Below are 14,683 nucleotides of genomic sequence, written 5' to 3' on the forward strand. Positions count from 1 at the left end.
GTCGATTAGGTTTGAATCCAGGATTTAGTGTCTATAAATTGCTGATCCTTTCTCGAATCCACACCACAATCAATACAAAGACTGAATAATGCTAACATTTAGATCTATCTTGGATTGTGAAGGTTTATGTTTGTGATTTTAAAACAATGCTTTGGCATGAGAACAAAACACCACTCTTATACTCCCTTGGGCCAAAGAATTCTCAGTAGCTGGTGCTTCTGGTCTGACTTTTCACTCTCAGCTTTTATGTCTTTAGTTTACAACTCGTCCCTACAAGTGAAGCAGTATTTGATTGCTGGCACTGTACTTGGCTATAAGACAGTCCTATTTATGATTCTTTTCCTCTCCAGTTCAGCAGAGAGCAAAAGCTGTAGAGTGCAGAAGTAGCACCCGTGTCTCAGAGCAAGGAGGAGCTACAGAAGCAATACGAAAAGACAAAGATCGGTGAACCTTCTTCACCTGCCAGGCACAATGTCTCGTCCTGCACACAGAAGACCAGAATACCGTAAAATAGTAAGATCTCTTTATAAATATATTCTCAAAGAGATTATTTTTTTCCTGCTTTAGAGAAAATGTTTTCCCAAGTGATTTCTGAATTATTTTGAAAGGTGATGCTATTAAGTAGACTTTTCCAGTGGAGCAAAGGGAGTGTTTTGTGGAGAGAAACATAAATGACACTTCTGGGAATAGTTACAATGATCTTTTACATACTGTGAGAGAATAATCAATTCTTTATACATATTTTAAAGTCTTCTTTTCTGACTAATTATATCTACAGAAGTGTCAAATTTTTCTTCTATCTCTAACAGTAAAAGTAAAAAGATTAAGCAGTTCTTTGTATTTCATACTTGTAACTGGTTGTATTTCATACTTCATGAAATAGGAAATGAAACATATACAAAATAGATGATTATATATTACATTAAGTAGGAATAGGTCATCAAAAACTCAATACTAAAATGATTGCCTTTAAACTATATTTTCTAGTCTTAAATATAATTATTATTGTGACTTGGTGTGGGCTCTTATCTTTCCTGTATATTCCAAGTTCAGAGTTATTTTTAAAACTATTTGAGGATTAGATTTGGATAAGTGTTGTTCTTTAACTCTCTTTTATTATGGTTTAGAGGTATTCAGAAGTTACAGATGTTAAAATTCATCATTAAGTTTAAAACTCTGTTAATTATTTCAGCAGACTCAAGGGCATTACATAAAAGTAACTCTGGACATGAATACTTAGGATTGTATGACTAACCCATGCACACACCATTTGGAAATGGCTGTAGATGCCAGTCTGGAATCTTCATTTTTTTATGGGACTCCTCAAATGCTGAAAAATATTGTATGTGCTTCATATTATACCTAAGTCACTTAATTTATGTATCAGTTAAAACACATTTTTATCTTGATATATCCAAAACCTCCTGAAATAATTAATGGTGTTCTATTTTTTATGTAAAAAAAGATTGATTTTTATGTTTTCAAAACTGTGATGATAAATTTATGTTGATCTCTCTTGTGATCAATCTGAGACCCTTCTGGACATGTGTTTCAAGATACAGTCTTTGACCATGAAACAAAATGAAGAACACTGGCCTTTATGGGCACCGAGCTTGAAACTCAGCTAGAAGTAAAACATAGTTAGTATCCACCCACCAGAGAGAGAGAGGAAAGAAAAGAAAATGCTATTTTTTTTTCAGTTTAGCCTTAATTATAAATGGGCACAATGTTGAAGGTATGGCACATAGATAGGTGTAATTTTATCTCCTGTTCTCTATTTTTCAAATTCTTTTGTTTTACTGCTGGCAGCAACAACCACATTCATTCACTTCTCTCTCTCCTTCAACTTTGCTTATTCTTACACTGTCATATTGGCTTTTAACAGTGATTTATCTTCTGCTGTAGCTCCTTATATGTTAGGCAGATATTTTCTGTATAATTTACAGGCAGTTCTTGTGATTTATGATTAGGTTCTTGGAAGGTTTAAATAAGAACGGAATTAAAACTGAATACATGATGACCCTTCAGTGGTTTGCTTAACAAATATTTTTATTTAAATCACATGCTTTACATCATTGGTTTCCTACTAGAAATATTAATGTACTCATTTTTTCCTATGCCTGAAGTGTGTACATTAGTGCTTAATGTCAATTAATGTATTTAATGTCAATTAATGTTTTTAATGTATATTCTACACATGTTTATGACATTTTGATTTAGCTTTTCAACAGAAATTATGTCCCTATGCACCATATACTATTTGGATTCTTTTGATTTATCATTTATAATTTAAATTTTAAATTATAATTAAATTATAATTTAAAATTTACAAAGTTATAATAAATATTCTACCCAATTAAAGAAACCTATTTATCGTGATATAAACCTATTCATAAGAGAATGGACATTGGTGGTATTGGGTCAATTTTGGAAGCATTTGGATCAATATCATATAACATTTCAAAGAAGTCACTTGGTTGAATAAACTATTTTATTGGTTTTCTGAGTCATTTCTACTTCTTATTTAAGAAAAAATAATTGAATACATATTATCAGGCCTTATCTTGCCCTCCATGTTGTGCTACACAAGATACCTGAGCCTGCAGGTAAAAACACCACTTCTAACCTGGAATCCATATTTGATCTAGATTATGCACAAAATAAGATTATTTTTGACAATGGTACCGCTTCCTACCTCCCTCTCCCACTCACCTCTACTCCAGGCAGTGCCTTCTTTTGTGCACCTCAAAGAAAATTGCTACAACAGAGAGGAGCCTGCAGTCTCAGACTCCACCCGGGCTCTGCCAATCATGGCCAGTTGGGAGAGTAACTCATTCCTCCTGAGGCCTCATTCCCTGCTCTGAAAAATTGAGGGAATTGCAGTAAATTATGTCAGATATCTTCTTCTATTTCTTTGTTTTCAATAGCAGATACAAAACAAAGAAACTTTTTTTTAATTGGAGGATAATTGCTTTATAATGTTGTGTTGGTTTCTGCCATACAACAATGTGAGTCAGTCATAATTATACATATATCCCCCCCTCTCTTGAGCCTACCTCCCATCCCCTAATCTACCCCTCTAGGTCATCACAGAGAGCCAGGCTTGGGCCCCTGTGCTATTCAGCAGCTTCCCACTAGCTATCTTTTTAACACATGATAGTGTATATATGGGGCTTCCCTGGTAGATTAGCTGGTAAAGAATCCACCTGCAATGCGGGAGACTCTAGTTCAGTTCATGGGTTGCGAAGTTCCCCTAGAGGAGGCATGGCAACCCACTTCGATATTCTTGACTTTCTTAATTTGTCCCACCCTCTCCTTCCTCCACTGTCTTCACAAGTCTGTTCCCTATGTCTTTGTCTCCAATCCTTCCATCCAAATAGGTTCATCAGTACAATTTTTCTAGATTCCATATATATGCATTAATGTACAATATTTGTTTTTCTCTTTTTGACTTACTTCACCCTCTATAACAGGCTCTAGGTTCATCCACCTCACTGCAACTGACTCAAATTCTTTCCTTTTTATGGCTGAATAATATTCCATTGTATATCCATACTACATCTTCTTTATCCATTCATCTGTTGATGGATATCTGGGTTGCTTCTATGTCCTACCTGTTGTAAATAGTTCTGCAGTGAACCAAAAAAACTTTTTAAAAGGGATTGATTGAATTTTGTGTTTTCTTTTTTCCATATTTTCAACATATCTTTGGTAAACTAAACCAAATTTATTCTCAGTTTTACTTTTCATTTTTAATTTATTCTTAAAAATATTACATATTTTAGAGATCTATAAGAAAAGTACAAATTCTTTTTTCTCTAAGTATAAAGAAAAACTCTAAATTTGTTGCTATAGTAGGGTTCAGCCTGATGGTCTCCTTAGCAGATCTGAAACGTATTAGGGATTGTGCAGACTCATGAGACATCTCACCCAATTTTTCCTTCCAAGTGAAAACATGGTCAAAATATACCAAAGGCCATTCTAGAACAATAAGAATTTATATTAGCAATTAGCATTTTAAAAAACTTCCTCCATGAAAACGTATTGTAAGTTGTATAAGCAAATGCATAGAAAGATGTTCGCATGTTAAGAAATTTATTTCAGAGCTCTTTTTCCCCCAGCAAAGTATCCAAATATGGGTACAATTTGTTCTCGAGTGAAAATTACTGCAGTCATCAGACACAACTGAGCACACACACTTAGTGGGGAGGGGGATGGAAGAAAGGAACAGATGATCTTAAAGGCTGCTTCTGGCTAGAAAACTTTTTATAAAGGACCAGTAGTATATTTCCCATAACTTTGCCAATAACATAAAACTATCTCTTTTTCCCCAGAATAAAGATCTCTTTGTCCTCACCTATGGAGCTCTGGTTGCCCAACTCTGTAAGGATTATGAAAAAGATGAAGATGTGAATAAATATTTAGATACAATGTGAGTAGACGTCTTTTATTCTTGTGGAATGGAGTTGGTCTTCCTCTTTTGACTTGTCTTGCTCCATTTTAGCTCCTCTTCTATTTCAACAAATCCCATCTAGAGAGGAACATAATTTCTAATAACTGCCATTTAAGTTGCCATAAAGCCTAAAGCAATAAGAAGGGGTTTTTATTCCATGAATATCAATCATGTGACATTTTCTTTTTTATTAGAAATCATTTATTTGCTAGTGTTCTGTAAGCAAAAGACGTGGTAAAACTGAAATTGCTCTTTAAAGAATATGGTGGGTCATCACATTTCTTTTCAAGTCTTCTGTTCTAGCATAATTTCTTCCAATGTAAATGTGTGTTTATGTAAGCATAGACTATCTATGGAAGGATCTGTGCAAAAACTGCTAATGGTAGTTGCCTGAGAGAACTGGGGGGAAGGGCAGGAGATTATGGGTAGAAGGGAGATTTACTGTTCCTTACATAGTGCGTTTATTATCCGAACACTTTTAACATTACTCTGTTTTACTCAAAATCATACTAAATAAAGAACTCATTCCTTCCTTTTAAAATAAAAGTCCATTCTCCTTTATTAATAGACATTTCTCCTACACTAATTCAGCCTTTAATTTTCAGAACAATTATATGATTATTATATTACTGCTTAACAATAAAACATCTATAAATATACTTAAATCTCTTAATTATGGATCCTTAAAAGGTTTCTAACAGAGCAATGACTGGAAAATTTGTACTAGTTAGAAGGTTCCATTAGAAAGTTTGAAGAGGAAATTTAGTGTAGATGAGCATTTTGGACCTCTTTTAAAACGCTCATTATATTCTTGATTGACATACAGAAAAAAGACATTAAGAAAAGCTTGAAAGATTTTTTTGTGAGCTCTTGCTTTCCTCCCTTTCTATATGCTTATCCTTTTTCTATCAGAAAGTTCTCCTTCATTGTTCTAAGTTCTGTTCATTTTGGTCCACATATTCTTTTAAAAAATTTCTTAATTAGTCAGGAGGACTTCCTCAGCTAAATTGTCTGTAACAGTGGTAGCTTTTTAAGCTATTTTATATTTAGGTCACTCTTAAAAACATGATAAAATATTTTCAGAAGTCAGATTATTTAACTTGTTAAATTTCCATTGTTTTGCAGAACAACAGCATAAAATGAAGACACTCATTTATTTGACACCCCCCCAAAAAAAATACCTATGGGTAGCTACTTGGGTGCATATTTTAATAAACATGAATGAAATATTATTTAAAGAATGCATTTTGAGAGGCTGTAGAAAGGCCTTGCCGTAAGAAAAACAATAATTCGCATTTGGATTTCTTTAATAGCTTCTGCTGACAGCATCTTACATTTTTAATTTGATATATAAAATATCTGCTTTGCAGAAATATACCGTTTGACCAAAGCAAGATGTATACTGCACTGACTACAACATTCTGCCTTTCCATTATCTGTCCTAGCAGCTGAGCCTGCAGATATGCATAATATAGAAAACACTGAAAACATTTTTTTCTAAAATCCTGGTACAACTATTTCTATAGTTTCTATTTTTTAAAAGTCTTTTCAACGTGAACTTCCTGCCTAGAATCACAAAGCACTTTTCTTGGAAGGCAAGTAAGCTAAACTGAATATTTCTATCTACTCAGAAATATAAACAAATAACCTCATAGATTTAGTAAATCACTTTGACATCAAATCCACCTTCCTCTCCCAGTTGACTGGTCACTGAATATCCACTCCCACCCTTTTCAAGCCCTGTGGAACAAATATAGCCCCGTACAGACTGTGATGTCTTTTGACTTGTTGAGCTTTCTGTTGCCCTGTTCAAATTGTTTCACTAGTCATGGACATGCGGCTGTGACATTAAAAGACTGATTTTGTGCCAGTTGGTAAGCAAAAACAGTCTTCTTTCTTTTATTTCCACTGTTAAGTTCATAATTCCTCAAGTAGATTGAAAGTTTTAGGTCTGTCTTGTTGAATCTGTCTGCTCAGATATATTATCACATCTCAATAAAATGATTGCAGAATTGTGCTTTGGGTACCACTCAAGCCATCTGCTGTGAGATAGAGTGAACACATAATACAAATACCTTCTCCCAAGTCCCATACATTTAATTTCCCTAAAATTAAAAAAAAAAAAAGAACTTTCTGAACTTTGCTTTTTTGGTTCTTTTCACTAAACCAGTGTTCCAACTTCAGTGTAGCTGAAAACTAAATGGCACAAAAAAAATTATTTCTCCATTCCCTTCTTCCTCTCCTTCCAGAACCGATCCCAGACATACCTGCTCTCCTACCATGGAAACTATGCTAAGAAAAGATGAGCATCTAGGTACCACACCTGTAGCAGCCAAGTCAGCTAGAGCCTCATTCTGTTTCTGATAATGGCCAGTGATGAGAAAGCTAGCTGCCAATGAGACACATTAGGCTGCAAACACCAACCTCTTTTAATTTTGATTTACACTGTTAAGTTTGGGTCAGCCTTCACTCCTCAGACTCTTTTGCTTAAAGGAGACTGGTTAAAATTTCCTGGATGAGTTGTGCTCTATGGGTCATAAGGCTGCTGCTGCTAAGTCACTTCAGTCGTGTCCGACTCTGTGCGACCCCATAGACGGCAGCCCACCAGGCTCCCCCGTCCCTGGGATTCTCCAGGCAAGAACACTGGAGTGGGTTGCCATTTCCTTCTCCAGTGCGTGAAAGTGAAGTCGCTCAGTTGTGTCCAACTGTTAGCGACCCCATGGACTGCAGCCTACCAGGCTCCTCCGGCCATGGGATCTTCCAGGCAAGAGTACTGGAGTGGGGTGCTACTGCCTTCTCCGGGTCATAAGGAACTCCCTGCCAAATTGCCATTTGACTTGTCAACTTGGTTTACTTTATTATTTATTTACAAAAGTCCTAACAGATGATTCCATGCTGAAACATGGAGGGACTTCACTAATGTCTCAAATATTATTTTCATAGGACACTCTTTCCCTTCCTCCACAGGGGATACGGTATTGGAACACGGCTGGTAGAAGACTTTTTGGCTCGATCATGTGTGAGAAGATGCCACAGTTATTCAGAAATTGCAGACATAATTGCCCAGGTAAGTGCATTTTAGCTTTGGCAGTATGTTTTGAAAAATTTTGATTGGTCCTGTTTGGTGGTTTTCTTCTCCAATTGAATGGGTTTCAACTGTTTTTGTTACTAGGTGCTAAGAGAAGGAATTCTGATCAAAACGCATTTTATTTCTGCACAGAGATAAAGCTACTGTGACCAGAGATAAATGCTGCCAGGCTTTTAAACATCTATTGATTTTTCTGACCACTTGTGGGGCGTGTACGTCCCACACTGGGAAAAATGTTTTGAGAAGGTAAACAGAAAGACAGGGTAAAAGGCAGCCTTATAACACGTATAAGGGTATGGAGAAGGGGATAGCAATCCACGCCAGTATTCTTGCCTGGAGAATCCCATGGACAGAGGAGCCTGGTGGGCTACGGTATACAGGGTCGCAGAGTCTGACGTAACTGAAGCAACTTAACGTGCATATAACACATATGCCCCAAACTAGTTTCTTTGCATAATCATTTTTAGCACATGGAAGGAGGTAACCTTTGGTTAGCTCAGAGAATATTGGTGTAGTCATTTTGTTCCCAGAACAATGTTTTCCCCAGAGGAAAAAATAAGCTTCCTGTAAAAGCATGTGCTCTAAGAACTTTCATAGCCCTTATATATAAGAAATAACTTTGAATCATCCAGCACAAGCTCAGATTTCTTGGATATAAGGTTAGGAACTGAATCCTTAGCCAAAATTCATTTAATCTGCAGGTCTTATGGTTACTAACCTGGTGCTGTCTGTTTGTGGGAGCCCTAGAAAACAGGCATGGACATGAGATATTGATGGAGACAGTAAGCTGCCTCCAGTTCACACAACCGACCAGTTAAGTCCGTATCATTTTCCTTTTCTCTCATTCTTAATATAATTCTATGTTGTCATACTGACTCTTCATCTAAGTGGTGATAATGGTTTGACATAGTGCTTTGTGATTCTCAGTGCAATTTTACATACTTTTTGTCTTTCATTCTAAAAGTATCTCTGTGAGGTAGACAGGGTAGGGGTTATTGTCCTCATTTTCCAGTTAAGAAATCTTGAGCTCCAGAAAGAATATGATAAAAACTGAATATAGTATATGTGAAAAAAATTATACCAAAAAACCACAACCAAATGAAAGATGTTTTCACATATTATTATTATTACTTTCATTATTTTGTGGCTAGTGAATCATGTAGTTGAAATTAAAATCCAGGTCTTCCAGTCCTAGCGTAGTCAGTTTATTATACCACTAAACAGGTTAAAAAAATTCTCTTTCCATATTTGCAGATGGTAACTAAGATACTGAAGCAGTAATTTGAAAAATGAAATAATTTTTCACTCAATCACTGCTATGGGTAATGCTACAAGAATACTAGCTGTTTTAATGGAAAGTAAATACTTGAAATGTATAAATGTACATGGCTGTATTCTATTTCTGTAAAAAAAAAAAAAAAAACACCATTTGGATTTTGATAAGGATTGCATTGAATCATTAGATCGCTTGGTAGTATGGACATTTTAGCAATAGTAAGTCTTCCAATCCATGAATATAAAATGTAGTTCTATTTTTTGTGTCTTATTTAATTTTCTTTTCATTAATGTTTTGCAGTCTTCAGTATACAAGTCTTTCATCTCCTTAGTTAGGTTTATTCCTAGGAATTTCATCCTTTTTCGATGCTTCTATAGATGGACTTTTTCTTTTTTCTTTTTGAGGGGTGATAGTTCATTGTCAATGGCACCCCACTCCAGTACTCTTGCCTGGAAAATCCCATGGATGGAGGAGCCTGGTAGGTTGTAGTCCATGGGGTCGCGAAGAGTTAGACACGACTGAGCGAGTTTACTTTCACTTTTTACTTTGATTCATCGGAGAAGGAAATGGCAACCCACTCCAGGGTTCTTGCCTGGAGAATCCCAGGGACGGGGGAGCCTGGTGGGCTGCAGTCTATGGGGTCGCACAGAGTCGGATACGACTGAAGCAACTCAGCAGCAGCAGCAGCAATTCATTGTCAGTGTATAGAACAGTACTAATTTTTGTATGTTGATTTTGTATTCTGCAGCTTACTGAAATTATGTATTAGTTCTAACAGTTTTTTGTATAGTCATTAGGATTTTTATGTATAAGATCACATCATCTGCAAAAAGAGAGTTTTACTTCTTATCCAATTGGGGTGTGTTTTCTTTCTTTTTTTTGCCTAATTGTTCTTACTGTGATTTCCAGTAGTACTATGTTGAGTTGAAGTAGTAAGAGCAGGCAGCCCTACCTGGTTCCTGATCTTAAAAGAAAAGCCCTTGGTTTTCACTATTGAGTAAGGCAATGGAAAAAGCACAGCCTCTTCAACAAATAATGCTGAGAAAGCACAGAACAATGAACCTGGACCCTTATCTTATACCATACACAAAACCAACTCAAAATGGACTAAAAAAATGTAAAATCCAAAACTTTAAAACTCCTGAAACAGACTATAGGGCAAAGGCTCATGACATGGGTCTTGACAGTGATTTCATGGATACGACATCAACAGCACAGGCAACGAAAGCAAAATAAGCAGGTGAGATTACATCAAACTAAAAAGGTTCTGCACAGTAAGCAATCAACAGAATGTAAAGATAACCTATGGAATTAGAGCAAATATTTGAAACCACCTATCCGATAAGGAATTAATCCCCAAAATACATTAGAAAATTCTATAACTTTAATTAAAAAAATAAACCAAACTAATAACCTAATTAAGAAATAGGCTAAGACCTAAGTAGACATTTCTCCAAAGAAAATATACAAATGGCCAAGAGGTATATGAAAACAGTCACTAATTGTCAGGGAAATGCAAACCAAAACCACAATAAGATATAACCTCACAACTGCCAAAATGGCTGATTTGTTTTTTTTTAATGTTGCTGAAGATGCTCAGAAACTGGAGCCCTTGCATACTGTCAGTGGGAATACAAAATGCAGCCACTGTGGAAAATAGTAAGGAAGTTCCTCAAAACATTGAAAAATGCAATTACCATGTGACCTACAATGCCTCTTCCGGATATGTACCAGAAAGAATTGAAATCAGGGTCTGGAAAAGATAGTAGCACTCCTGTACTCTAGGAAACAACCCGAAAGTTGATTGACTGATGAATAGATAAGGTGATCAATACTACAATCGCATACTATTCAGTCTTTAAAAAGGACATTCTGCAATATGCAACAACATGCTGCTGCTGCTGCTAAGTCGCGTCAGTCGTGTCCGACTCTGTGCGACCCCACAGACGGCAGCCCACCAGGCTCCCCTGCCCCTGGGATTCTCCAGGCAAGAACACTGGAGTGGGTTGCCATTTCCTTCTCCAGTGCGTGAAAGTGAAAAGTGAAAGTGAAGACTCTAGCGACCCCATGGACTGCAGCCTACCAGGCTCCTCCGTCCATGGGATTTTCCAGGCTGGAGTGGGTTGCCATTGCCTTCTCTATGCAACAACATGGTTGAAGTCAATTACAGAATGACAAATCTGGTATGATTCCACTTATATGAAGTCTCTAAAATAGTCAAATTCACAGAATCAAAGAGTAGAATTGTGGTTGCCAGCAGCTGAGGGAAGGGAGAAATAAGGAATTACTAATCAACAGGCATAAAGTTTCAGTCAAGCAAGATGAATGAGCTCTATGACACTTCTCTGATGGTCCAGTGGTTAAGACTCCATGCTTCCAATGCAGGGTGTGCAGGTTTGATTCCTGGTTGGGCAACTAAGATCTCATGTGCTATGCCATGCAGCGCCCCGCCCGCCCCCCCCCAAAAAAAGTAAGTTCTAGAGGTCTGTTGTAAAAAAAGACTTAAAAGAAACAGGTCTGTTTGATATAAAACTAAGAACATGTGCAACATCCACTTTCCAAATATCTCTTCTCTAAACATTTTATGTCTTTTTGGTCTTTCCAATGTCATGTAAATTCTTGTCAGCCCCTCCTATCCTCAGCGATTGGGAAAAAAATCCACTTTCACTCCCATACAAGATTCCTTATTAATGAAGAATAAGAAGGACCTCGCCCTTCTCTTGTGCAGAGAGGCTGTCTCTTGGCCTTTGCACTTTCCTTCAAAGACCTGATTTCCTCCCTCTTGATCATTTCCACCTCCCCAGCAAAGTGTTCTTTTACATGTGGGGATGATGTCACCCAGTTCAAGAGCATTTTAACACAGATGATGGGTCAGACTTTATACTCAGCCACTGATGCTTTGCTTATAATTAGTAGCTTTTGTTAAAAGGTTTGGCTTTCCATAGCATTATCTCATTAGCCCTTGTAAACTCTCCTGGAGGAGGCAAGTATAAAATGTTCCAGAGCTGGTGTTGTAGAGAAGTGGGGCAAGGTCAGAGGGAGTTCACCTAGTCACATGCTGCCGTGGGGCACAGCACAATCGGGAACAGAACCTAATGGTGTGACTTCTGTTTGGCTGCCCTCTCAGACCACGCACTTGTACAGAACACTGCCATCACTCTTCCCGAGTACCTACTGTATACTGACATGTCATGGCTTCCACAGAATTCATGATTGTTGTCCTGGCTCCAAACCAGGAAAGAGAAAGAGGATGCATTTGAAGGAAATTGGCTAGATGAAGAAATCTATGCCCATATGAGTGAAGTGATTCTCCGAAGAGCTGGTTAGTGAAAGACTGCACGTAGGAACAGGTCTCCTGACTTTATGCCTCTGCCTCTGAGAGGGGACAACTATTTGACTTTGGATATTAATAACATTTTCCCCTCTCTAGCTTTCTTCATTTCATCTTTTCCACACAACAGATTGTCACTCTGTCACTAGGCTTCTGACAAATTCTTTTGACAGTCTTTATCAACTTAGACAGCTTATTAAAAAGCAGAGACATTACCTTGCCAACAAAGGTCCGTCTAGTCAAAGTTATGGTTTTTCCAGGAGTCATGTATGGATGTGAGAGTTGGACTATAAAGAAAGCTGAGCGCCAAAGAATTGATGCTTTTGAACTGTGGTGTTGGACAAGACTCTTGAGAGTCCCTTGGACTGTGAAGAAACCCAACCAGTCGATCCTAAAAGAAATCAGTCCTGAATATTCACTGGAAGGATGCTGAAGCTGAAACTCCAATACTTTGGCCACCTGATGCAAAGAACTGACTCATTTGAAAAGACCCTGATGCTGGGAAAGACTGAGGCGGGAGAAGAAGGGGATGACAGAGGATTAGATGATTGGATGTCATCATTGACTCAACAGACATGAGTTTGAGTATACTCCGGGAGTTAGTGATGAACAAGGAGGCCTGGCGTGCTGCAGTCCATGGAGTCGCAGAATCGGACACAGCTGAGCGACTGAACTGAACTGAACCCTTAAATTGCGCCATCTAGTGGTGTGAGAAGAAATCTCATGCCAGACACCAAATCACTGATTCAAAGAATTTTTATAGTCAGCCTTACATTTTATAGAAAAAAGGACATAGGCTAATTATGAACTCAACTTCCTGAAACATTAAACATGTATGAATTTCTAATGTCATTTTTTCATATACAAGTGTACCTTTTGTGATTATTCCTTCAAAATACAACTACAAATTTTAAGTAAGACAATATATAATTAGCAGCAATATAACGTGATATGTAGCAGCATATAATATTTTAAAACGTGAGTAATACAGAGCTTTTCTTCAGAAAAGCTCAAAGTAATTTCCACCTATTGTCTATTTTTCTATTACAAGAACCGTGTGAAGTAAAAAGGCATCTGTCATTAGCCTCATTTTACTGACAATGTAATTAAGACTCAGATGATGTCACCACGAACACATAAAGAAGAAAAGCCAGTTTAACTGTTGATGTGAATCTAAATTGATGCATTCACTATTTTCATAGTGTTTGGAGATTCCTAAAAAAGTTAAAATAGAACTAACATAAGATTTATCAATTTCACTTGAGTATTTACCTGAAGAAAATAAAAACACTAATTGGAAAAGATATATGCACTTTTATGTTCATTGCAGCATTGTTTACAGTAGCCAAGATATGGAAGCAACCTAAGTGCCCCTAAATAGATGAGTGGATAAAGAAGATGTGAAACACACACACACACACACCACACACACGTGTGTGTGTGTGGTGTGTGTATATAATGAACTACTCAGCCATAAAAAAGAATAAAATCTTGCAATTTGCAACAACATGATGGACCTAGAGCGTATTATGCTAAGTGAGATGTCAGACAGAGAAAGACAAATGGTGTATGACTTTACTTATATGTGGAATCTAAAAAGCAAAATAAATGAACGAACATAACAAAAAAGAAACAGACTTACAGATACAGAGAACAAACTAGTGTTTGCCAGAGCAGGGAGATTTGAGAGGAGGGATGAAATGGTTGAAGGGGATTAAGAGGTACAAACTATCAGTCATAAGATCAATGAGTCACATTGATGTAATGTACAGCACAAGAAATATAGAAAATATTTTTAATAGTATGGTGTATAATCTATAAAAATATAAATCACTATTATACACCTGAAACAAATATAATGGTGCAAATCAACTACACTTCAATTTTTAAAATGTGTAGCTTTCAGAGAAAAAAAGCCAGCTTCGAATTTAATTTTTCTGACTTTGTTCCAGTGCTTTTTCCAAAAATTAATTGTTTCTTTAAAATAGACCTTTGATTAGAATATATATATATATATATACACACATATATATATATATAACCGAGTCACTTTGCTGCACATCAGAAACTAATACATGTAAATCAACTATACTCCAATAAAAATATGAAATGTACCTTTGAAGATTTTTCTCCTATTACAACCACCATTCTGAGAAAAATGAAAATGCAGAATTTGCAGTAGAGTTACCCTAGATGATTTTAGTTGTAGTAATGAAATATTGGAGAGTTTAAACTTAACAGGCATACATCCCTGTGTTTATTATAAGAGCAAGTCAAAGATAAAATTGTACTTCTCTCTGGTCTAAGGTCTAAAAGAGAGCTCCTTATTACACAAAAATGTATTTCATGGTTTCCAAACACATTTATGATAAAAATTTTTTTATTAGAAGAATCAAATCAAAGAAAAACTTCATCATTGAATCAAGATAATCATAAAGGATGGGCCTGAAAAGAATTATTAGAATGTTGCCTTTAAGAGTAGCTTAAACATGAGGAGCTCCGATCCTCATCAGATTCGGAGCAGTAGTCTAACCA

General features: G+C 36.5%; 1 protein-coding gene across 1 annotated transcript in view; it reads left to right on the top strand.

The window, feature by feature from the left end:
* The first annotated feature begins 471 nt into the window (after positions 1-471).
* Positions 472-14,683, top strand: part of TRAPPC3L (trafficking protein particle complex subunit 3L) — a 38,631-nt gene continuing 24,419 nt past the window's right edge. Inside the window, exons 1-3 of the mRNA NM_001205437.1 lie at positions 472-513; positions 4,335-4,432; positions 7,421-7,520. Coding sequence (NP_001192366.1) covers positions 472-513; positions 4,335-4,432; positions 7,421-7,520 — 240 coding nt within the window. The remainder of the gene's footprint in view (positions 514-4,334; positions 4,433-7,420; positions 7,521-14,683) is intronic.

The sequence above is a fragment of the Bos taurus genome, chromosome 9 (genome assembly GCF_002263795.3).
Source record: "Bos taurus isolate L1 Dominette 01449 registration number 42190680 breed Hereford chromosome 9, ARS-UCD2.0, whole genome shotgun sequence".
NCBI lineage: Eukaryota > Metazoa > Chordata > Mammalia > Artiodactyla > Bovidae > Bos > Bos taurus.